Source organism: Tasmannia lanceolata, unplaced genomic scaffold, assembly GCF_043159265.1.
Source record: "Tasmannia lanceolata isolate RefF3 unplaced genomic scaffold, GAP_Taslan_0.1 ptg000004l, whole genome shotgun sequence".
Lineage (NCBI taxonomy): Eukaryota > Viridiplantae > Streptophyta > Magnoliopsida > Canellales > Winteraceae > Tasmannia > Tasmannia lanceolata.
Window position 1 is genome coordinate 5569234 of NW_027518681.1, and position 25712 is coordinate 5594945.

Here is a 25712-nt window from a genome sequence, read left to right on the forward strand (position 1 = left end):
TGTCTTTATCTTCCAACTAAAATCCCCTTCTGCTAGCAGCCCCCAAAGTTACAAAGGAGGATTTTAGGCTTTCACAGCTTTCCTTCTTCTTCTTCTTCTTCTTTAAATTTATTTTTACTAAGAGATATCATACATACACTACTTACTTTTGGGAATGACATAAAGCATTTAAATTTTAAGATATAATATATTTAAAAAAAAATAGAAAGGCCACTTATATCGGCACTACCATGTTTTTATAATTGCACTAACTCATCTTTTCTTTTAATTTAAACAGCAGTCAAAGGTTTGATAATTGCACTATAAGAATTGGTTTAGGTAGAACTCTTGTCAATTGGGCGGTCTGGTTCAGTTTTTGTTAAAACAGAAATCGTCTTGTAAAAAGACGAAATCCGATGCTCGAACCCTACAAAATGCAAAAAAAAAACACCATGAAAATGACTAAATTGTTGGTCAATTTCACTTGCGTCTTTATTTTCCAAACGAAATCCCATTTTGGAAGTGTTTTCAAAATAGAAAAGAACATTAAGCATTGCATTTACCGACAATAAAAAGACGGAAATGATATCAGCACTACGGTGTTTTGATATTTCCACTAAAGCATCTTGTATTTTAGTATTTAAAGAGCTGTCAACAGGTTACTACAAATCCCAAAAAAAAAACTCTCACAAGCCCATTAAAAAAGAAAAGACAAGGTGGAACGTGCAACTATTAAAACATGGTTGTGCTGATATCATTTCCCTAAAAAAGAATTCAATACGTGTATCATTTCCCACCGAGATCACATCTCACCAGATCCCTAGTTTGACTAGAGAGATCTTTAATTTTAGGTCCTGTTCGTTTTTTATTGTAAGTCGCAGTTGCATCATCTTGGTAGTAAATTATGCAAGTAGATTAGAAGAAGTAACCAAGATAGATTAGGCAACTAGGTTGGATTAGGATGGTCTCCTTCCATAATTATCTCGATTTCTATTTATGTTTATCCTGTCAGGTATTGTATTGGTTATCTGTCAAGTACCTAACCAATATGCCAAAAGCTCTATAGAAACGATGGAACACATTAGGCTAGACACTTTAAACATGTCTCATAGCAGGCGCAGCTGCCGTCCTCAGCAGCCCACTCTGTAACGGCTTTCACTGTGATTGGATCGCATTAGGCTAGGCCCTTTAAACTTGTCAACCAGGTTGGGTCCCACCTAGTCCCATAGCTAGGCAAGCCTCTGCTTAGGACTGTAAGATCCTCTAGTGCTCTATATAAGCACACTTTAGAGTTGATTGTAATTAATTAAGTTTACTGAAGAATCTTTTCTTTACAGATGTCAAGGCATTAACATCATAGAGAAGAGACATTAATTCCTCGAAGAAGTATAATATAGGCTAGTTACCTTTACCTTAGATAAGTTTAAAGAGCACCTGACTGTTAGATTGTACCCAAATCATCTTGCAGTATCTCAATTCAATCTACAAGAGTTATAGATTTGCAACCATATTTTATAGAAAGAGGAACGCGTTCCTGAGCTCGATCCATGGAAGGGCCTTTCAAATGAATGCTTTGGATCAGCCCAAAAATGTTGGGCCACGTGTTCTTGAGCTCGAGCTCAGGTAAGCTTATCTGAGCTCGAGCTCAAGAACACTTTCCTCTTACAAAAATGGGAAAACGCAAAAATTATTTTAGGCCTAGATAATACCACCGGTCCACCACACCCGGAAGAAAAAAATGCGTGCCAAATACAAAGTCCTTAACTGCCCAACGATATCTATCCTTGGCAACCTTCTTTTCTTGATCGCTAGGGTTAACTTACATATAGGCTATGTTCACCTACCTTCCCTGGAAAGCAAATCCCTGGAACACAGCTTATTTTTTCCCTGACAAGACCTTGATGAGACAAAATTCTGGTGGTCGCTTGCTTTCCAGGGAAAATAGAATTACACATGTGGAATATTTGTAAAAAAGCAAAAAATGACATGGAAAAGCCCATTTTCCCACCCTTTAGGGATTTCTTTTCCGACAAAAAACACACGAATTTCGTTTTACTGGAAAACTAGTGCAAAAAGAAGGGCAAACAGTTTCCCTGGAAACCTTTTCCAACTCAAGTGAACAGTCTAGGGAAACTTTTTCCTGCACAGATTCCCTGGATTTCTTTTCCTAATGCCAGATTCTCAGGAAACATTTTCTTTTCCTTTCCTGGAAAAACAAGTGAAGAGAGCCTATAATGACCCTTTTAACTCTAACTTCCAGCCAGTGGATTTGCTAACAAGATCCTGTCATCCTTTTTTTAACTAAAATATTACCATGATGAATATTCAATTGTTTTTTCATTCTCTACCGAATCTACATTCTATTCTTCAAAAAAATACGGCTGTCGACGTTTCCAAATCATGGTGTATTTTCACAGGTGGGACTTTGACTCGCCATTAAAAAAAATCATGTGTGTTGGACAGTTCCAAAAATCCTTGTAGCACTTTCTATTTTATATAGCAAAACCATATACCACTCATCAATTTGATACTGACTCTCTCCACTTTATTAAACACTTTTCCCATTAGCAAGTAAACAGGAATGCTTTAAGCCAAAGGATTGAAGACAGATTTTTTAAATTTCCCTTCTTAAGTGATAGAGTAAAACAAATGATGTGGTTGTGAGGACTGGAGGTCTAGGATCATCCTATGGAAATGATTTTTGCGTTCCATCACATGGATGGTTTAGATCATCCTTTGATGTGGTCTGTAACGTACTTTCTGAAAAAATACAGGACTAACACCATATAAAATCTAAATCATTGGGCTTTCACGGGCACCCGCGGTTCCACCCGGCCCGGCCCAGTTTTGACGTTACCCGTACGGGTTGAGTCAAATTTCAATCGGGTCACTAACTAGTGACCTGGACCCCATAAATTACAGGTGGGCCGGGTCCGGTTCACTTTTTGCCAGGTCTACTAAATTCTAGCTAAAACTCCAATTCTAAAATTTTCATCAAGTCAAGAGATCTACTTAGAAATTAGAGGTTCTAATATTAGATAAATCCTAATCCTAATCAAGATTCTTTATCTTAAACAAACTAAAATTTCTAAAAGTAAAACAACTTAAGATAAGCACTTGGGTTCTTGCCTAATAATAGCCACCTTTTAGGCCACGTTTGTGACGTGGACATGATAAAAACCTTCGATCAATTGACCCCACCTTGATCAATCCTAGCCCTACGATCCATCATCAAGCCGCTTTTTGGACTCTGCCTATAAAAAACTAAACCGTTGATTTTTACTATCTTTCTACAGTATCAACGGGCTTGATTACACCTCCCCCTAGGGCTGGCAATTTCCCCCGTTAAAACGGGGATCCGCCCCGGCCCGAACGGGGCAGGGGATTTCCCGACTTGGATATGGGGCGGGGACTTAAAAATCCCCTAAACGGGGACGGGCGGGGATGGACCCGCTCCGCCCCCATTAAGTGCACAAACACGGCTTGTCCTTTTCTTTTTTTTTGGGTGTTAAAAAGCTTTTCTGAAGTGAGAATTTTTGTGTGAGACGGGGATGGGGATTATGTATTCCCTGCGGGGCGGGGGATCCCCGCCATCCCTGAAGCAGAGACGGGACGGGGACGGGCAATGCAACATCCGGCCCCGCCCCGCCCCGTTGCCGGCCGTACTCTCCCATCATATCGCTGGAATCATCCAATGGTTGTAATTTTTGGATCAGAGCTCATAGAGAACAGTTTCCACATAGGGACGGTCTGGATCGCCAAAACCCTAAGTAACCATTTATAGTAACCACGGCATACAAACTAAGATTAGAAAAAGAAACTCCATAATCAATCCGGACCGTCTATTTCGGTGGGCCTCATCCCAGATCTTGATCCTATGATATGGACGGCTAATATTAATTTATGGAAGAAAAAAAAAATCTTCACCAATATTTCTCAGCAGAACAACAGATCAAAGATCAAAACACTAACAGAGGTTTATTCAGAAGAAAATAAAGAAGAATAACGGTTTCTCTCAGGAGTACTAGTAAATAAAAAGGAAATAAGATAAAAACATCAGAATCACCATGTTTTTTTATGATATTTCTCCACCGGAACGGTTTCAAACCCTAGCTAGAAGCCTAGAACACGCCGGAAAAACAAATCCAGAGAAATTTCTGCCAAGAAACTCAGATCCAGAGAGTAGAAAGGTAAAAAAAAAAAAAAAGAACATAAATATTCACATTTATAGAGACAGATCAAGAAAAAAAAAGATCAGAACCTTGGAAAATCAGTAATAGTCAGAAAAATCAAGGGATGCTACTCTTTCCAGGCCGATCTGCAACTTTTAGGGTTTTGTCGATGAGTTTTCTCGCCCTACGGCTACTGATCTCGACCTTAACACTCGAGCTCTTGTCCATCTTAACGTAGGGTTTCTTTGATTTCTTCAGAGATCGAACCTTTGATTTGATGGATTCTACGAGGTTTCCGAGCTGATTCGCCATCTAATCTCTCCTTTTTCTCCTTCTAGGGTTTCGGATTTTGTTATTCTCGTTCTTCTCCTTTTTAATAGCCTAGGGTTTCGTTTTACGAGAAGATCATATCTGTCTCTTCAATAGTTTTATTAACAGCGTGGTTGAGAGGGAGTCTTGTTTTTACGATAATTACGAATGAGCCACTGTTTCTTAAATCCCAGATTTACCGTTTCATTGCCTTGTTTGGTCAAAAGGAGTTTGCGCAACCAAACATGCTTTGGGGAGATCTCCTTCTGATGATCTCCCCAAAATGGGCAACCAAACAGGGTCATAATAGAAAAATACTCATGAACAAAAGGCTACTGATATTGGCACTACCATGTTTTACTAGTTGCAGATACTCAGCTTGTCTTTTCTATTCTAATTCACTCAGAGACAACTTTTGTCAGCCGTTTAATGGGAAATGATATCCCCCCACCGGACGGATAAAATCCCCGCCTTTAACGTTATTCGTTAAGGCTCTGTTCACTTCTTTTCCTTGGTGCTGTTTTCCCCGGAAAACAGCCATTTTTTTCCCCGACAAGACCTTGAGAAGACAGAATTTCTGTGTTCACTTCTTTTCCAGGGGAAACTATTATCAGATGTGAAATTTCTTATTTAAAGGCTAAAAATGATGTGGAAATTGACTTTTTATCTGTTACTTGAGATTTGCTTTCCGATTAAATATATCGGAAAGAGGCTTTCCATGGAAAATGAAGCCTTTTCCTCTTCATTCCTTTCCCTTCTGCCATGTCACCTGGAAAGGAAAGGAAAACAAAATCCTTTCCTTTCCTTTATGGGGAAAAGAAGTGAACAGAGCCTAAGTTTTAAAGGCAAAGAAAAATGTTAAAGGGGGTGAATTTATCCTCAAGCAGTGAACTATTCGGGGGGATATCATTTCCCCTGTTTAAATGATACAAAGAGAAGAAATCCTATTGCAATTATTAAAACATAGTAGTGCCAACATCAGTAGCCAAACAAAATTGGATTTGGATTGCAGGAAATTTTGAGAAAAGTTTGGAAAGGAAAAATATTACTAAAATATTCATTCAGAGCAACTCCACCCAAATCCATACATGGCAGATCCACCATTTTACACCTAATTTTTTTATTAGGGTGGGTCCCACCACTTTACCTCATGTTTGAATGGGGTGGGTCCCACTATCTCCACCCAAAGACCATGCATAGGGTGGGACCCACCATTTTACCACTCATGCTTTTTAGAGCCAGGGTTGAAGGTTTTAAGTATGATATCTGAGATTTATAGAAATTTAGGTAAGAATGCAAGACATATCACACGCAATAGAAAGGTCGTGTGGATGAGAACACGAGACTTTCCCCAACGCAATAGAAAACCATGGATGGGGGCACGTGACTTTCCCAATCGTACTTCTCTGGTTTTTGGTGACAGCTCCTTTTAGCGAAAAATTAAATCATATATTTTTAATGAGGAATGATAGAACGAAGGGCGCCCTTGCAAAAATCAGCTTTAAGGGTGCTCTTATTGGTTGATTTATGCAGAGTCAAAACGGCTTCCACTTTTTTAGGCACCATCCACTTTGCATGAATTAACCAATAGGGGTATCATTAATAGGGGTGCCCTTCATTCTATCATCGGTAAAAAGAAAGGGAAATGATATCCCCCCTAAGCGGATAAAATCGCCCCTTTAACGGTTTCTGTGAGAATGGTTTAACTGTTTGAGGATAAATTCACCCCCTTAAAAAGTTTTTCTTTGACTTTAAAACTTAACAAAATAACGAATAACGTTAAAGGGGAAGGATTTTAAAATGAAATAAAATACATCCATCTTATAAACTGTGAACTAGCACATTGCAGAAAACACTTTGGTCTTCTCTACTTCTTCTGTGAAAGTAGCTTATGCTTCACTTTTATAACTAGGAAGGAACGGCTAGATCTACATGACCCTTATTTCAGTTTATCTAGACCATTCAAATATTATCTCAATCTCCCCGTGACACAAAAAGGGTTTTGCTAAGGCACTGGTTAAGCATCATTTAATGACCATTGGGAACATGATTTTACATGTACTTCTCTATACTTTTACCCCTGTTTTGAGATTTTTTCATCAAAGAATGTGGAAATCCATGATCCCCATGTTCATTAAATGATGCTTAACCGGTGACCTTAGGGCACTCATTAGCAAAACCCCTTGTTTTTTTTTACTGTCTCAACTTGGGTCAGGCTCAACCCGAACCCAATGGGTTCAACCCAATTTTGGCTTGGGTTGGGTCGGGCTAGGTTTGGAAAAAGCCAACCCGATTTAAAATCGGGTTGGATTAGGGTTGAGGCTTTGGCAACCCGACCCGACCTCCGTCCTCTAATTTTATCATGATTTTCTTAGGAGTATGTTTTTTTCCTTGTTTGGCCCTAGATGAAGCTGAACCCAACCCGATTGGAGGCGGGTTGTGTTAGGGTTGACCATCTCAACCCGAGGCTCGGGTTGGGTCAGGTTAGGGTTGAGGGAATGCTATCTCGGGTTCGGTAAGGGTTGTCCTCAACCCGACCAATCTGACCCGAGTTGCTACTATTTATGAATAATTATAAAAAAAAATCAAATTTATGAGATTTCTTAACAAATTATATCTGTGAAACGAGTTAAGAGGGTATTCTGGTCTTTCAGGCAAAGGCGGGCGCGCTGTGGCCTTTTTCATGGCGTTTTTATGAGGACTTTTGGAGAAAGAGACTCCTGCTATTGTCAAACGATAATATTGACCGTCAGATCAAGTGGAGAGTTCCCAGCCGTTCGATGATCCACCATGCCACCCAAGTCAAGTCAATACCGGGCTGGGCCGTTAAGTAAGGCTTTGCTGTCACCTTGTGACTTTAAAATTTCCTCCACTGGACTTATTTGAAGCACCGAGAATTTTGATCCTCTCTTATATCAGCACACCCTTTTTATTATTGTGTCTAGCGAAGTGATATAATCGCCCCCTTTTCTTCCCCAGGCCACCCCCACTAGTGTATTTATGAGTTTATGACTACTCTTTTTTACACAATGACATTCCCAACGTCGGCCTAGAAAGACTAGGATGGGGTTGTTGAGTGCTACCCACTTTCACACTTGACCATTCTTCTTCTTCTTTAGTTGAATGGCTACCCATGACCAATTTTAGTAGAATTGAGGGCGCCCCACTTTGGAAAAATTAACCAATAGGGGTGCCCTTGAAGTTCATTTTGCAAAGGCGCCATTCATTCTATCATTCCTCTAGTTTTTCTCCATTTTCATTATGATTTCACAGCAAAGAGAGGTTATTAGCACTCCCAATTTCTGCTGCAAACTCATTTCTATCATTAAGTTGACAATTCCCTCCAACCATTTTTTTTTCTTGCAAGGAAATTGCCACATTTTATGAAGGAAAAAAATGAGTGTATTCACCATTTTCAAGGCATTTGACATCAAACAGATGTTTTTCCTTTTTCTTTTTCTTTTTTTATAAAAAGAATGACATTAACCAGTTACTTAAAAGCAGATATACTTGGTGGGGCTATCAAGGATCTTCCTGTTGAGAATCACACCATAGCATGAGAGCTGCTAAAAGTGTGATTGTTGCAGTCTCAACTCGTAATCGACATGGACCAAGCCCAACAGGAGTAGCTCCTGCTTCAGTCATCAGCTTCACCTCCTCCTCTGTGAAATCTGAAACATCACAATTGCCAGCAGAAAATTCACATTAAGTTTTTCCTATCTTACATTAATTAAAAGAAGAGTTGGAAAGAAATGTAAAATCTTGAATAATTTATGGAAATTGCGGGGGTGATTCTTATCTGAAGGAACAATTTTTGTCCTCTTAAGCAAGCCCTTTTATTGACATCTTATGTTTTGAGTGAATCAAAATAGATTTGTATCAATTATTAGGCATGCATTTGTTTTCAGTTCATCATCAGCAGTAAGTTCACAGTTTGTCACAGATACAGGCTTAGGCATCAAGGCTGTTAGGCTAGACAATTGCCGAGGCCCAGAAACCACTCCAAACAGAAGCTACACTTTGTACATCAAATCATTTGGTTACTAGAGTATCTGATGCCTTCTTTCTAAGAAGAGTTTATTAACTAAAACTAAGATAACATCGAGAAATAGAACTGACTAATCCTAAAGGATCAAGAAACTAAAAACCACCAGTCCAAGTTTCCACTATTCTGAACAACTTGGAGCCAGGCGCAATTCGAAAAAAAACAACTAATAACCGGGCATCACAGAGAGAGAGAGAGAGAGAGAGAGAGAGAGGAGCATGTACTAACCCCCTTCTGGTCCAATTATTATAAGCCCGTTAGCCTCTTTTCTTGATAAAGCCAATGTATTAACAAGAGGTGTGGCTTCCGCTGCTGCTAGAAGTGATAGCTTCGTCTTCTTAACCTGAATCATATATAAAACAAGAAACAAATTCCTGAAAAGGTAAGGAAAAAAGGTTTGATTGTATTTCGGAAATTTTAGCACCAGGACATTGATGAAATGTGAGTACATCCTACCCAATAGTTAAATAGACAAAGTAACTCATATACTGTGAATAGAGCAGTTCAAAACATGTAGAACCAAATACATACACTCAAACTCAACTAAAGTTGTGTCATACTAGGAAAAAAACTAGCCAAACACTAAACATGGTAATACCGTAATAGGTCAATTGGATAATTAAAGTGTGTGCGACCAATTTACAAGGAATATGGGAGAGAGAGAAGCACAACGTTGTCTCGATGTTGAGAACTTTACACTAAAGACTTGAGGGCACTATGGACATTTTTTTACGCATGCCGTATTGTACTTTAGACATTTTTTGAATAGGAAATGTTATCTGCACAACCATATATTGATATGTGCACAAACCCGGCTGTCTTTTCTTCTTTAATTGGCTCGTGAGAGATTTTTGGGGAAATGTAATAACCTTTTGACAGCCCTTTGAATACTAAAAAACAAGATGGTTTGTGAAAATATCAAAATATGGCTGTGCTGATATCATTTCCCTTTTTGAATATATAGGAGAATTTTTTCAAGATTTATTTTCGTTTGGTGAATATAACTGAACATTAAGGGTCAGTTTGGCTGCATGTAGTAGCCTCATAGAATAGTGATGAAAGTAGTCAACAGTTAGAATGCAAGAAAAGTAGTCTCCTCGTTTATCCTTAGAAAAGTAGTGGTAAGTGTTGTTTGGTTGCCCTGGCCCGGGGACATGCCAAGTGCACTTAAAAAGGAAGATGATATGCCAAGTGCACTTCAAAAACCAGCTCTCTCTCTCTCTCTCTCTCTCTCTCTCTCTCTCTCTCGCCTTCTTGAGGGGACTCTAGTCATCTCAAATCTATTGTCCCTAAAGCAGCCTTGGACATTTTCATTATCGTTTTTAACACTTACAAGTAAAAAAAACAGCTCTACAGCCCATATAAATTCATGTACACTGACAAGGAAATAGAAATGGTACCTGAAGAGCTACAAGATAAATGACACCATCATATGTTCACCACCCGATGATAAAAAGGAAGAAACTGTAATCTAGCAACACTCCACTTGAACCACAACTCATCAAACAAAAAGCTCAACAGCCTCCACGTCATCACCTCAATGCTTCAGGTCACCAATCCCATTGACCGCACATCTCAAAAGAAGCTTAGGGCATAGCTATACATTAAAGCCTCTGCCAAGATTCATCCATTCTCAGGTAGCCATAATCCCCCCTTTCCTTCACAGTGTGAATTTTCCCTCTAAAATTTTTTATGTAGCTATTTTCATTACTTGACAAGAATATAACTTAGCCAACCATAGACCTTGCCTCTTAAAACAACGAGCCATAACTTTGTAAATTATATAACATAGTGGAGGATACATTAATACATAGAAGACATTACTATATAAAATAAGACTGAGAGTAAGGGGATAGAGCATATAGTGAATAATCAAACCCTTTTAACATCATATAGCTTCCGAGAGGCTTTGGTTGAGGCATATTCAAAAGTAATTTTCTCATGAGTATTAAACAGCTTAAAAAAATTTCCAGATCTATGAGAAAAAATAAATATTGAATACGCCAAGGAGAGCTGTGCATCAAGTAATCAAGTTCCTTGAATATTTGGACCTTAATAAAGTGGTGATCGAAGGGGACTCTATGAACGTGATAAGATGGCAAAAGGGTTCCCACTCGTTTCCTTGGTGTTTTGCTCCGTATTTTGATGAAATCCAGGATAGGATGGGTGAAGCCAACTTAGATTTCGTTCATGGGCGATCGGCTAATGGGATAGTGGGTAAACTAGCTAGGGAGGGTGAATCAAGGGCAGAGGTGGAGTTGTTTGATTTCCTACCCCCTTGATCAGTTTTCTCTTTCATCTGTATGGTCAAGCATTTGTATATTTCTTATCCTTACTCTCTTTGTTACTTGTAAAGACCTCTTTGGTCTTTTTCTTATTGGAATTGTTGGAATATGTAACTTGCCTAAGGGCATTTAAGACTTTGTACATTCCTTTATGTTTTAGTATAAAGATATGAGTCGGAGGGAGATTACCCTAACTCATTCAATTCTCTCTCTAAACTCTCGGTTAACATAGTATCAAAGCCTTAGGGTTTTCTGATCCCTAGGGTTCTCTATCAGCCTCCACCTTCTCCGCCACCCTCACATAGTCGAACCCCCCCTTCCCTCTCTTACCATTCCAAAATAAAAATAAAAATGCCAATGAGTACGTAGCATAAAAAATGCATAGAAGACACTGATAATTAGCCCTTATTTTATTGGAAATTGTTCTTTCGGTGAGAAAATAACAGAATATTTAATGTTTCAACATATTAGTTCAAAGATAAATCGTGTGGGGAAAAGATCACTCACGATAGGCAAAAGGCTGCAAATTTTTGTCGGAGGGTTCAGAGTCATTGGATGTAGCCGTTGACCTGGAGAAATGAGAAATACAAGATGTTTATGGTATCATTTCAATTAAAGATCAATGGAGTTGTAGAGACATGCTTACTTCAAACAGATACTGAATTGCAAGTACAAGATTTATAATGTTTATACCTACAAAAAAAAGGATTTAAAATGTTATACAATGGAGTGCCTTGACTGACCAAATTAACTGATGCAAAAAAAGGCCTAGGGACATTTTAGTCATTTCCATCTCCTTTCTTTGTGAGAGTTTTATTTCCTTTTACGAGAGTTTTATTTTCCTTTTGCTTTTATGACAGTTTTTAGAGTAAAATATTGTTTTTTTACCCTAAAATTTCTTTTATTGGGTTTATGCTCATGTAAGGGGTATATTAGGCAATTAGCATCACTTAAGTGACTTAAGCAAGTGGTTATAAAATGGGGCAAAGGAGAAAAATGCGGCGACTATTTTTCAAGAGCATTGGAAGAGTTAGGGTTTTGAGGATTCAACCCTCCAGTGGCTTCCAATCCCTCCACCATTGCATGTCTGTGCGATGGATAGCAATACGCTGAAAGTGTTGGCCTGTTGGGCAGCAAAGGTTCCTGAAGATAAAGTTCCCGCTTTCTTGGAGAACGCGGCGATACTATTGTTTGAGATAAATTATGGTTTCTTTCTAGTCCCATTTCTCTTTTCCCTTCCTTTTGTCATTTCTTTCTTCACCCTTCCCATTTGGGTTCATAAAACGCTCCCTTCTTCTACTCATATCACCCCTCTTTCTTGATCTTGATGTTGATCTTTTTAATCTTGATCTTCTTCATATTGTTCGCTCTTGATCTTTTTTGTTCTTGATCTTGATTATCTATTGTTTCTCTATCGTTCTCTTAGATGTCATGGATTCACATCAAGCTTTGAAGGCATTGTTTGGCTCAGTGGAATTTCATTTTGAACTCAAATCATGAAGCGCTACGGCTTCCCAATCCCCAAAGAAAATGAAGCTGAAGACATGCAAAATGGATGGCTTATACAAGAGTACACCTTTGTCTTAGGATATAAGGCTGGTTTGCAAAACAAAGTAGTCTGATGCTTTAAGCCAAAGGGTGTATTCTTCGAAAACCATGTCTGCAAGGGTTGTTGGGTTAGTCGTAAGGAACAATACAAGGATGATTTGTATTTCCAAGATGTATTTGGAACTGGAGGACATCAAGGAGACAAGATATTGGCTAAGTTTGTGATCTGTAATGGATATTTATTCAAATGCATCAGGTGGTGCATAGCTGAAGGCTCATTATGATTTTTTTTTTATTGATGAATTACATGGAGGAAGTTTGGGAGATAATTTTGGGAGGAGAATGACCTTAAATATGGTAGCAGAGAGGTAATTTTTTGGCCTACATTGCAGCAAAATGTCTATAGACACTAGCACAAGCTGAGTTTCCATAAAACAGTTTCGTGAACATGTCTAGAGGGAAGAGCCCTTTTGAGATTGTATCAGGTGGGTCCAAAATCATGTTGTTGATCGCTTGATTTTGTAGAAATCAGGTAAATCACATGTTAGTAATGATGTCACCGTATATGCAGAAGATTTAAAAGAACTCCAAGAACAGGTCCATCAATGGCTGCTAGAAATGAACCGGTGGTATAAAGAAGCTAATTTTTTTTTTGAAAGAACACGAGAAGTGTCTAGTGGGAGGTTGGGTCATGTTGTTTCCTTGGAAGAAAATATTCCCCCATTGGTACTCATCACAAATTGAAGAGTAATAAAATAGTCCCATTCAAAAATATTGGCAAGTTTGGAGAAAATGCATATGAAGTTGAATTCCCTAAGACCTCGACATTTCCCCCATCTTTAACACGGATGATCTCTATGGTTATCAAGGTAATGTAGGATCTGAAATGGACTATGGTGGAGAAAAGTTACATGAGCAGATTCTAAATAAAGAAAAGGAGACAATTGAAAAGGTGATCTAGGTGCGGAAAATCAAGACTAGGGTTGGCACCTATTACCGATGTCCCGCTAGGTAGGTTGGCAAAGAATTCGTGGATTAATGAAGAGGAGTTCATGATGATGATGCTGAAATGTGCCAACCTGTAAAGGCGAGAACTCGCACGGGAGCAAGTTCCTTTGAAGTGTAGGAGAATGATGCAAAAAAAAGGCGTAGGGGCATTTTTTGTCATTTCTAGTTGTAGTTGCTTTCTTTTTTAGCAGTGTATTTTCATTTAGATTTTAAGAGGTTTCTAGTCTAAAATGTGGGTGGCTTAAAATGTTTTTTACAAGAATTATGCTGATGTAAGAGGTATTTTAGACAATTACATCACATAAGTGACTTGATAAAGGAGTTACAGAAGGGGGCAAAGGAGAACAACGAGGGGGCAGTTTTTTAACGGTATTTTCTGCTACCTTTTGAGTTGTACCACCCTCCAGGTTAGGGTCTAAGCATTGGAAGAGTTGGGGTTAGAGGATTCAACCCTCCAGCGGCATCCAATCCCTCCACCGCTGCATGTTTGTGCGGGAGGACAACAAAAGGCTGAAGTTACAGTTTCTGGCCTGTTGGACAGCAAGGGTTCTTGAAAGGGTTCTTGAAGGTAAAGCTCTTATTCGCTTTCTTGGAAAACATGTTGATACTATTGTTTGGGGCAAATTTTGGCTTCTTTATCTCTAATTTGCCTATACCCAATGTGATCCGGCCTTTATCTACATGTCATCCTTAGAGATTTCCTGTTTGTATAGTTTCTAGGACATATTTCATTATGTTGATATTTTAGAGCCTAGATGTGGGGCTAGTTCACATCATTCAAAAAAAAAAAGAAGTCCCTAGGATTGTTTTTAGGGTTTGTCTCTTAACGGTCCCTTCCCCCATCTTTTCCTTCGTTTCTTTCCTTCTTACTACACTTTTATACCTTATTGTTCAGGGGTTTACATGACCACCTATACATCATATCTTCCCTCTTGGGCTTGATCCAAAGGTGTTGGCAGTTGTTCCTTGAATTGTTTAGGTCTTCCAAGCTTCTCCGCATCATTCTTGGGCCCCCTCTACGCAAGATTCGAGGATGAAGTGATTACCTTCTGTTAATATCTGAACTTGTTGTATTTTCAGCCCATTACACCTAATTTCTATGACTCCCCGGTACTCCTTTAGCCATAGACCTTGAGCCTATTTATTCGTGAGTTTATTTATCCTAGAAAGAGGTTGTTTGGGCCATAGATCTTCATTTCTTTTCTTTATTATTGACTGAGATGAGACCTTATATTGTTGGCATATTTGTTATTGATTGGTGTGATCTAATATTCACAATATATGTTTGAGGGGAATTTTAGGCTTATTGTAGAATTTTCTCAAAGGCTAAATCTCACTAAATTTCCTAGCACGAATTGATTAATCAGACACTAATCTGTCTAGCAACCAGTTGTAGTGCTTTTACAATTGAAGACAGATACATTGGGCTCCTAAAATTCTCTAGGAGAACCTTGCGAATCCTCTGGGTTTGCACCAAAGTGGTATCATAGTGTACGTTAGCAACACTAAAAGATAAAAAAGAAAAGAAAAACACAAATACAATTTGTCAACTAAAATAAATAGTTAGAGAGGCAGTATACATTGTTTAATTGCAGCTAGTACGACACGTTGCAATCTATCTACCCGGTTTTCTGTAATTGAAGAAGATCTGTTGGTTAGTAAGGGCGTTACACTACTAGCTCCCAGCTCCTGAAAAGAGAAAAAAATATTCCCCATTATAGAAACACATCATCCAATGTAGACCACAGAGAAGCTCATAAGTTTACGTAGAAAAACATACTGTGCATTTCTCAATAAGCCAATCTGCTCGACCCCCTTTCAAGCTGCCTGAACAATAGCAACTTAAAATATTAACAATCAGCCCATTCAAAAAAACAGAAGAAGAAATATTAACAATCAACTGATGTGCCCAAGAAGACATTACACAGAAGAAGACATCGTACATATAGAAACCGAGGACAAATGGAAACCCACCAAAAGCATTTTTAAAAAAATGTAAACCTACCGAAAGCTGCAAACACGTGCCACTGCGTGCTTCTGGGAACAATTACTTTTGGATCTTCCAACGCCATGAAATCCAGGCCACTTCTATCAATCCTCTGTATGCAGCCTTCAATAACACCTCCTGTCCCATTGAAGAGCTCTACCCTTTCAAGTTATGACAGGGTGAAAACCATAACATATAAAAGCATGCAAGCCATCAGATGTCCACCTAAGAATGTATATGGGGTTCAATCTATATTCTATAGACAAAATAAGGCTTCATAATTTGCAGATATCAGTGAACAGCAGAGTACTGACAGTAATCACGGCACAGCTACAACCAAGGTTTTAAATTTCAGTTTCAGTTTCGGTTTCGGTCACAATGGAAACATCGGTTTCAGTTGAAAATTTCAGTGGAAATCCTATAAAATCACGGAAACGTATGAAAACATATGCAAATGATAGAATTTTAAGATAAAACTCCAGGAAATGCTACCATTCAAAAAAAAAAAAAAAAAACTTCAGGAAATGCTAGAATAAACGCAAATAAACACTTAGAGACCAAAACATAAGCAAGACAACCATCAATCAGGACGGAGGCAGCAGGGGTGAGGGGGGGCAATTGCGCCCCCCACCCCCCCCCCCCCTGAAAATCTGGAAATTTTCGTTGGCTGGTTTATTCAGTTTTCTCGTAAAGACCCCCTTGAAAATAAAAAAAATTTCTCAGATTTTCGTAACGCCCCTGTAATATAGCATTTGTTTCCTAATCACCTCAAAAAGCAACTGAAGTTAATGCTAAATTTTCATAAATCCCTTGGTTTTAGCATCTATCTCTCTCAATTAATGTAATTAACTCTATCTCTCTATCTTACCACTAAAGTTTTCTTTTCTACATGAGCAACGACAAAAAAAATACAATATATATGGTTCGGGGGCCAAAAGTTGAATCAACAGATGATATTTTATGTGGTTTGTGGTGGCTAAGTATTTTTAAAAAACGACCAAGACCATTTCATGGGATGATCCAAATCGTTCAATTGTTGGGCCACAATGTAAATAAGTTGTGCCCCAAAAATCATTTTCATAGGATGATCCTAACCCTCCGATCAATAAAGGAACAACCTCTATTGGTTAGGAGATAGGTTTTGAGGCAAAACCTATCTATATTTTGGCCAAATAAATGATCGGTTTGGATCATCACGTGAAGTGGGCTTTAGACGGTTCTTTTAGTAAAATGGTGGACTGTACAACCACACTCCATATAAAAACTCATGATTGATATAGGTATCTTGTGGCCCACTTCATAGGACGATTCAAACTGTTCATTTGTTGGGCCACAATGTAAATAGGTTGCACCCATAGTTGTAAATACCGTTTCGTTTCGTCCGGAATGGACGAAACGAACCGGTTTCGTTCAAATTCCGGAATGAAATTGACAAAATTTCGTTTCGGACGAAATTTCGTTCCATTTCGTCCATTCCGGACGAAATTTTCCGAAATCCGGAATTTCGTCCGGAATGGACGAAATTCTCCATTCCGGCCGAAATCGTCCATAACGGCTAGTTTGACTTGCAGAATTTACGACAATGCCCCTGCAACGGCTCTTTTTGGTTTTTGACCATTTTAACCTCAAAATGTGACTGTTTATAGCTGTTGGGAAGGGTATTTTAGTCATTTTTAAATGCACAATCAATAAAAAACTCTATAAATAGCATTTTCCCTACCTTCTTTTCCTCCACCTTCACATAAGTGATTCTCCTTCTCTTCTCTACTTTCACTTACACTATCTATTCTACTAAATTTCCTACAAGTCTACCCTCTTCTTCAACTCAATCCAAGTTTATTTTGAAGCAAAGGGAAGGCATACATTCAACTTACCACTACAAGAAGTCAAGAACTATTTCCAAAGGCTTATTTCAAGTGAGTGAAGGCTAATTTTTTCTTCTTCTCTTCAACTCAAGTTCAACCCCAAGGTTCTCTTTATTTCTTTCCATTTCCTTTCTTTTATTTCTTACTTCATTTGTCCCCTTCTACTTCATTTTTTTGTAATTTGTTTTAATTTTCTTTCTTCTAATTCATTTTTCCCCTTCTTCTACTTCATTTCAGAATGAGTGGGTCGGGTTCGGGACCTTCTGCAGGAGCATCCTCTATTGGTTCGGCACCCGCTAGATCAGATGACCCGGCATGGTCTTACGGTACATTGGTTCCGGGTCAAAGAAATAAAATAACTTGCATATTCTGTGGCAAAGTCATATCGGGTGGAGGTATAACCCGCTTGAAAGAACATTTAGCGGTTGTTCCTGGTGAAGTAGCATCATGCAAAAAAGTGACTGAAGATGTAAAATATCGAATGAAGCACCTTTTAGATGCAAAGAGAAAAGAAAGGGCTAGGATGAGCATATCCAGAGCAGAGGTTGGAGGTTTTTATGGCACACCAGACGAAGAAGAAGAGCAGGATGAAGAAGACCTTGGCACACAATTGCCTCAAGTCCCTCAACGAAGAGGTAAGGAAGTTCTTGTAGAACCGAGTGGTACAAAAAGGAAGAAGAAGGGAATCACAGGAGGGATCAGGAATTTCTTTGCAGCACGAACAACCCCTGGAGCCCAGCCAAGCATTAAAAGTGCTTTGGCTACTAAAGAAACAATGGATAGAGCAGACATGGCGGTTGGCATGCTTTGCTACGATGCCAATCTCCCTTTCAACGTTGCCAATTCACCTTTCTGGCAACCTATGTTTGACGCTGTGAATGCCGTGGGTTCGGGTTATAAGGCACCTACTTATCATGCTTTAAGGGGTCCCATTTTGAAGAATACAGTGGATGAGGTAAACAACTACTTGGAGGAAATTAAGATGTCGTGGAGATACACTGGTTGTAGCATTATGGCAGATGGATGGATAGACACCAAACAACGTTCCCTAATCAACTTTTTGGTGTACTGCCCTAAAGGAGTCATATTCCTCAAATCCGTTGATGCATCTGGCATAGTGAAGAATGCCGATGAATTATACAATATCTTTGCAAAGATTGTCGGAGAGGTGAATCCGGAATATGTGGTGCAATTTGTAACTGACAGTGAGCCAAGTTACAAAGCTGCTGGGAAAAGACTAGAAGTCGCGTTTGGTACATTCTTCTGGACTCCGTGCGCAGCTCATTGCTTAGATCTCATCTTGGAGCATCTGTGCAAACCGACTGTATTTCCTCACATAGCAACCACAATTGAGAGGGCTCGAACGATTACAAAGTTCATCTACAACCATGGAAGCCTCTTGAATTTGATGAGGAAGAAGTTCACAGGAGGGAAGGAGTTGTGCCGCCCTGCTGCAACCCGATTTGCTACAAATTTCATTAGCATACAAAGTCTGGTGTTGAATCGGAAAGCACTTCAGCAGATGTTTGTGTCTGATGAGTATAGTACTAGTAGGTTTGTCCAACACCCACTGAGTGAAGGGGTAGTTAGTACTGTGTTGGATAAATCTTTTTGGGACCAATGCAAGTACATTCTAAACATCAGCGAGCCTTTAGTGAGAGTGCTGCGCTTGGTAGATCGGCAGGACAAACCGGCGATGGGTTACCTATATGAGGCTATGGATAAGGCCAAAGAGAACATCAAGGAGAGGTTGAAGAGAAAATCAGATTACAATCCCATCTGGAGGATCATCGACCAAAGATGGGATAGGCAACTCCACAGTCCCCTCCATGCAGCAGGATATTTTCTTAACCCTGCTCTCTTTTTCACTCCTACTTTCTCTAGGCACAGTGAAGTAACCAGAGGCTTGTTGGCATGCATCACTCGACTGGTACCTGATGAAGGTACACAAGACTTCATCACCAATCAGATTGAGGATTATCGAGAGGCTAAGGGTATGTTTGGAATGAAGCTTGCAATCCGCAACCGAACGAAGTTGGGACCAGGTATATTTGAGTTTTTTGTTTAATTTAGTATAATTCATTTTAACTTTCAGTTTCTCAACAAATAATGATTTACTATTTGTTACTTTACAGTTGCATGGTGGAATCAATTCGGAGGTGACGTGGAAGAATTACAGACATTTGCGATCAGAATTCTTAGTCAGACCTGCAGTGCGACTGGGTGTGAAAGGAATTGGAGCACCTTCGAACACATTCACTCTGCAAAGAGAAATAGGTTGGAGCACCAGAGATTAGATGACTTGGTGTTTGTCCATTACAATCTTAAGTTTCGAGAAAGGTATACAACGTAATATAATGTTTTCAACTCTCACCTCGTCACTTTAAGCTTTTAAGTTTAACCTTTGACATTGATTAAACTTAATGTTTTCCTTTTCAGGGACTTGTTGAGGAAATCATCTACCACTAGTGACCCTTTGAGCATAGACCATCTGGATGTCATGATGGATTGGGTTGCAGAAGAAGAAGATGTCATATTCACGCCGGAAGACATTGGGTGAGAAAATCTTGAAGCACCTACTGTTGTGGTTGGGGCCGGGGACGACAACGATGACTTTCTCATGCCTCTTGAAGAAGATGTCCATACTAGTGGTCCAGGTGGTGATGACGGCGGCGGCGACGACGACGACGACGAAGAAGACATTGAGTATGATCATCCGGGTTATGATGACTGAGAGTTGTTGCTACTAGCTATTGTCTATGTTTCATTTTCATGTATCTTTTTTTTTTTAATGTTTTTCTATGTATCAGACTATCAGTTGCACTTGTGCAAGACTTTATGTGTTTAAGTAATGAATATGCCTTTTGGGACACATATTTTGGACTATTTATTAGTTTTCCATCTTTTTCTATTGATTTTTTATTTTTTTGGATTTTTCTCATATTTTTTAATATATTTTTTGTGTGAACGAAAAGTTTCGACCGAAATGCACCGAAATGACCGAAATCCCACCGAAATTCCGTTTCGGTGGCCAAAACGAAATGGCGACCGAAACGGAATTTACAACTATGGTTGCACCCCTTAAATCAGGGACGTAGCCAGTGGGCGAGGGGGGCACTTGCCTCCCTAAAATCCGAGATTTGTTGGGCCACACCACAATGTGAATAGGCTATAGTATTTTTCAACTATAGTATTTAAAAAAAAAAAAAAAAAAACTAGGTCCCACTTCGTATAATGATCCAAACTGTTCATTTGCTAGGCCAAAATGTAAATAGTTAAATCAGTGGCATTGTTGGCCATCATGTAAATAGTTGGTCCCACCCATCAAAACATGGAGTGTAAATAGTTGGCACCACTACATCAAAATTCGAGGTGTAAATTGTGGGCTCCACGTAATGCATGGGGTAGGGGCAGATTGTGGGCCCCACCTATCAAAACATGAAATGTAAAAGTGTGGGCCCAACATACTACAACAACCATTATTTGCCCCCTCTGGACCAAATTCCTGGCTCCGCCCCTGCCATCAATAATGGTTTAATAATATCAACACCTAGTGACATACGATGTTGTGCATGCATAGTTTTAAATTTCAGCCGAAATCCAAAATTTCGGCCGAAATACTTTGGTTTCGGTTTAAACCGAAACCGAAAGTACATTGAATTGGTTTTTTACTGGAAATTTCCACCTAAATTTTAAGATTTCCACCGAAATGGAAAAAATTTCGGCTGAAATTGCCGAAATCTCGGCCAAAATTGTTCAGTTTCGGTGGTGGCTGACACCGAAACCGAAACCGACATTGAAAACTTTGTGTGCGCATCTAATAATTCAGTACATACCACATTTCACATGTAATTCATATAAATATATACACATAGTATATACACCACATTTTACATGCAATTATAATTATGTAACACATACTGATATAGTATACCACTAATGCACTTACAATTTTGATTTCGATTTGTGCTTTGGTTTCAATATTGTTTCGGTGTAGATGGAAATGAAAACATTTCAGCTGTTTCGTATCGGTTTCAGTGTAAATTTAAAACCATGGTTACAACTAAATTACAAGGTTAATCAAATTAGAAGACCAGATCCTAGCAGGATGATGAGATATATCTTTGAAACTTCATCAATGAGGTTAATAATTTCACAGGTTTAGTCAATTACTTATTCCACACTATATACACCAGAAGCATTTGTAAGGCATTCCTGGATAAGCAGAGACCAATGCTAGAAAGAGAATACTGAACTTGTTGATAAAAAAGAGGTTTCTCAGCTAGTGAGTGCTAGAAAGATTTAACAAATTCCAGTATTAAGAGTGTTCTACACAAGAGCCGATCTTTCCTATAAACCCTGCACCTGGTCTCCTAAATTTCATAACAGCATACAAGTTCCGCAAAGAGTTTAAAACTTTATATCAAGGTCTAAATACCTAAGGCCTTTTTTTTTTTTTTTTGATAAATGTCTAAATACCTAAGGTTATCTGAAGAAATAGATACAAAAGCATACCTATCATTCTCGCTCAACCGCAAGACCTTTGTCATATGCCAAAACTCATCACCTTGTACTCGGATAATGTTACCCTGTTTCCATATTATAAGCATTACAAATGTAACACTGAGAGTCCAAAATACATAAATCTGACAACATTGGACTGATGAATCCAGAACTTATTAAGAAGATCAGCATGGCCCCTTACACAGGGATGGCACAGTTGGAGAAATGATCCAAATTTACTGCTCAAAGAAAATGTATTGAGAATCTGAGTTACAATGGAAACTTGCAGTTTTATTTAGCAAGATCCAAAATAAAATCATACAAAAACAGAAAATGCCAGTGACCTTTTGTCTTTTCATTTTTGTTGCTTTTTGAAACTAATTTTCTTCCAATAGGAGAATCAGAGTATGGTTCGGTCTATGAAGAAACATTTTGCATGTGTAATCAAGATGATAACTACACCATGCATCTTCTTAGTTGCATCTACTAAGGAATGGAATTTTAGTAGCGGTATAAAAGAACAAATTCTTTCAAAGCTAAAAGAGAATCAAAAGATGCTGATACGACCCCATTTCTAGCAATATTCAACTAGAAAATTCTAAAGAAGTCATGATTTGTGTCGAGGAAGGAAATATATAAACTTAAGCTAGCCAGTAGAGTTTAGGCTTCCTATGGGAAGTGGTGAAAATGTTGCAGTGCATATGATGTGATCTCGAGGAGCCTATTATAAACATCGCACAATGCGCAGACTAATCAACACAATCCAAACATTAAACCCCAGCATGAATTGCCGTAGCAAGTGAGAACTACAATGTAAAGGTGGGCCTAACGATCCTATTAATGAAATTTTAACTGTTGGATGTGTAATACTGCCCATATTTTACTTTCACCCATTCATTTGCAACCCACCAATCGAACAGTCAGAATCGTCCAACTATTCCAATTCCTTGCCCACCAACTATGGAACCCTTCTGATTGCGCGCATCCGGAGGGAATTAGTCCCACTCTACAAAGTGGGGTGGGGACACCGTACGTCATAAAAAAAAAAAACTGTGGAACCCTTCAATTGGTAGGTACAATTTTGCCTGTAAATATCCCACATTCATGGTAGGCTGCTCAAGAACGCCCAGAACAGTAAACTAATCAGCACTTCTCCAAGTTGTAGGTTCCCCATCATGGATTGGCCAAAGCCCAAAAACTGCAACAATCAGTAGATCAAAACTGTCGAAAAACGGATTTTCTACCCGTAGAACATAGAGACCCATTCCCCATTTTTGTTTATACTCATCGAAGTAAAAAAAATTAAAAAATTCTCGCACCTCCATCAAAACCTAATTTGTGATACGTATATGTTATGGTGTATAGGAGCAAGTTGCAAGGAAGTTATTGAAGGGATTTGCATTTAGGTTTGTGGGTATGTGTTTTAGAGTTATGGGTGGTAGTTATTTCCTATGTGTGATGTAATTGGGTTAGTGGGTAAGGATGTGGCAACTACTTTTATTCTTGTATTTAAGTACAGTATAGTGGAGAAGAAATTTACAGCACAAAGGAAACTTTGTTCTAGGAGAGTCATGGTTCCTGGTTCCTCTCGATTTGAGCCATTAGGAGGTCCAGTTGGCTCGAATCAACCTCTCTCCCCCCATTTTTCTATCTTTCTTTTGTTTATTTGCGTTACGGCCGATTAGGCACGTAACACATTACTAACAACCACAGAAGAAACAATAGTTGAATAACTGAAGACGAAAAATAAGAATAAAGAGAATTTTGTAGTATGATATGAGAGGTATTGAGGAAAAAAAAGGTAAAGGGATAAGAAATCAAAAGCACTTGCCTTGGAGGGAGGGAGAAGTTCGGAGTAGAAACGAGGGAGACCTCCGCGCGACTGGTTTTTCGAAAGTGATGCTGATGAAAATGCCTGAAACCTCGAAAATTTCCGCCATGAACGACTGAGAAGCTCTGGGAAGTAAGGTCGGGAGATTAGGGTTTGCATTTCTAGCTCTTGCCCTATTCCAAAAAAATGGAAATGGAAGAGAAATGGGAGATAAATCTTAGTTCTTGAGATTTTATAGGGTAATAATTGGTTGCCGACTGTGTGATGTAGAGGTAGGATTTCTCCTCCTTTTTTATATGTGGTTTGGTGGTATTCAATTAAGTAGTGGGCCCTACATTTGATTGATCCAACCGTCAATCTGATGGGCCCAAAACTTCTGGCCATTGGGCAATGCTAATATCTAATCTAAATAAAAATGATTTGCTATTTCCATTTGAGATTATGACAACCGATTGTGATCCAAACCTATTACATTTAGACCTTGTTCGTTTGAGATTTTGACAACCGATTTGAGCCCCCCAAACTGTAATTTTGAGTCAAATAATCAGTTTGGGGGCGCATAATCTCAAATGAACAGAACCTTAAATTTGAGTCCAATAATAGGCTTAGGGGGTCCATCAGTTGTAATGACCTCAAGCAAACAGGGAAAAGGCTTTGGTTGTTACTGTGTTAGGCTGGTTCCTAACAGGCATATACTGGGCCTGCTTGTGCTACTTCTATGTGATCGGGTCCACTGGACCGACCCGTAATAATATTTCAGGCCAAATGCTGTTGAGAAAATCTTGATCAAGGATCCTAAGTCCTTGATCCCTTAAGCCACTTTTGTGGTTCGGCCACAAAAGCAAAACCGTTGCCAATTGCATGTGTTGCCTCTTTCGTAACAGCCACATTTTGGGTCCCATGTGCGTTACATGGGTAAAATCGGATCCGTCGACCCAATTTGGGACCACGAGTCTAACCATTTCGATCAACCCCACCTTGATCGGATCACCCTAGCCTCTGGATCAAAGCTTTCTAATCTAGTAAAATTTAGTTCAGCTACCCATAGATCTTTAGATCTAAATTAAACTAAGTCAATCTAACTACATGGATTGCTAGAACTCCAAAAACTAGTTTGGTTCGAACCTCAATCGGCTATGATTGCATAACAATCGCTTGGATCTTCCACTACCTTTTTTGGACAAGTGGGGACCATTCCTATATTTATAAGCTTCTTGTGTTTTCACTATTATAGAACTCTAACAGGTTAATTAATTAAACACCTTACTCGGATGTGGAGTTGTTAGGGAAGAAAATGTTTTATGGTGAGCAATCCTCATACGGCGTAAGTTAATGGTTGTACCTGGACATGGCAAGAAGTGAGCCGGACCTGCGGGTCGACCCGGCCAGCCCGTATTTTCTGGGTCTAGGTCACTCATTTGTGACCCGTTTGAAAACAACCCGCGGCTGCTGGTAGAGAAGTGAAACAACATTTTATTTTGGGCATTTTTCTCGTAGCTTTTAGATTTTCATGTATTATTTCCGTTAATTTTTCTCCTATACCTTACGCCATGATTATCATGTAGGGATTTGCTAGCCCAATTGCAGAAAGCTATTTCCTCACATCCTTTGCATATGATGACAGCCACGTCAATGGATAAGACAAATTTATCAAAAAGTCAACATAAATGACTATCATCACATGAACAAATGTAAAAGACGGGCACGAAGTAGCCTTTTGCAAAGGTGACTAGGAAATCCCTATAAAAACAACAAAAATCATTTAAAAAATAGAAAAAACAACAAAAAATTATTTTTTAAAAAAGGGTGACCCACAGGTCCACCCGGCTCGAACGGATGGGATCCCGGTCAACCAATTAGTGACCCATAAATTTCTGGGTCATTTTTTACTCGGCCCGTTTGACGGGGACCCGTACGGGTAGGGTGAAACCCGGCCCGGCCCGTTTGCGAGGTCTAGTTAGGGGTGTAAACGGATCGAATTTGAAACGGATATGGCTATATCCGAATTCGATTACAGTATACACTATCCGAATTCGGATTCGGATTCGACGGATATTTAATGTCTATTACCAATAGGAGTGTAAATGGATATTCGAAAATTCGATTACCGTCCGCATCCGAATTCGTTTAAAGCGAATATTATCCGGATCCGTTTCAAGCGGATATTATCCGAATCCGTT

General features: G+C 39.0%; 3 protein-coding genes across 4 annotated transcripts; 1 reads left to right on the plus strand and 2 right to left on the minus strand.

Annotated features, from left to right (window-relative positions):
• Positions 1-3934: 3934 nt before the first annotated feature.
• On the minus strand, positions 3935-4562 carry LOC143875759 (uncharacterized). Its single transcript, XM_077377362.1, has one exon. It carries the CDS (start codon positions 4461-4463, stop codon positions 4269-4271), a length of 195 nt encoding a protein of 64 aa, XP_077233477.1. The 5' UTR covers positions 4464-4562; the 3' UTR covers positions 3935-4268.
• A 3204-nt stretch (positions 4563-7766) lies between these two features.
• On the minus strand, positions 7767-23781 carry LOC143876117 (methyltransferase). 2 transcript variants are annotated; one of them, XM_077377761.1, is made up of 8 exons: positions 23533-23781; positions 21714-21787; positions 15352-15494; positions 15127-15173; positions 14927-15035; positions 11298-11359; positions 8734-8848; positions 7767-8131 (listed from the first exon to the last, which is right to left on the minus strand). In XM_077377761.1, exons 1-8 carry the CDS (start codon positions 23689-23691, stop codon positions 7983-7985), a joined length of 858 nt encoding a protein of 285 aa, XP_077233876.1. In that variant the 5' UTR covers positions 23692-23781; the 3' UTR covers positions 7767-7982. The 2 variants fall into 2 exon arrangements, with proteins under 2 accessions (XP_077233876.1, XP_077233877.1); XM_077377762.1 differs by having other exon boundaries at positions 7768-8131; positions 15352-15471; positions 23533-23598.
• On the plus strand, positions 16692-20070 carry LOC143876116 (uncharacterized). Its single transcript, XM_077377760.1, has 3 exons — positions 16692-19243; positions 19334-19538; positions 19638-20070. Exons 1-3 carry the CDS (start codon positions 17437-17439, stop codon positions 19756-19758), a joined length of 2133 nt encoding a protein of 710 aa, XP_077233875.1. The 5' UTR covers positions 16692-17436; the 3' UTR covers positions 19759-20070.
• Positions 23782-25712: the final 1931 nt, after the last annotated feature.

Bases quoted from the DNA above. Each gene is read 5' to 3' on its own strand.
- LOC143875759 (XM_077377362.1), bottom strand. From the start codon at position 4,463: ATGGCGAATCAGCTCGGAAACCTCGTAGAATCCATCAAATCAAAGGTT.
- LOC143876116 (XM_077377760.1), top strand. From the start codon at position 17,437: ATGAGTGGGTCGGGTTCGGGACCTTCTGCAGGAGCATCCTCTATTGGT. The intron at 19,244-19,333 runs GTATATTTGAGT...GTTACTTTACAG, and splicing joins CCGAACGAAGTTGGGACCAG to TTGCATGGTGGAATCAATTC. The intron at 19,539-19,637 runs GTATACAACGTA...TTTCCTTTTCAG, and splicing joins AATCTTAAGTTTCGAGAAAG to GGACTTGTTGAGGAAATCAT.
- LOC143876117 (XM_077377761.1), bottom strand. From the start codon at position 23,691: ATGCAAACCCTAATCTCCCGACCTTACTTCCCAGAGCTTCTCAGTCGT. The intron at 15,036-15,126 runs GTATGTTTTTCT...TTCTCTTTTCAG, and splicing joins GGCTTATTGAGAAATGCACA to GAGCTGGGAGCTAGTAGTGT. The intron at 8,849-11,297 runs GTGAGTGATCTT...TATATGATTCAG, and splicing joins TTTGCAGCCTTTTGCCTATC to GTTAAGAAGACGAAGCTATC.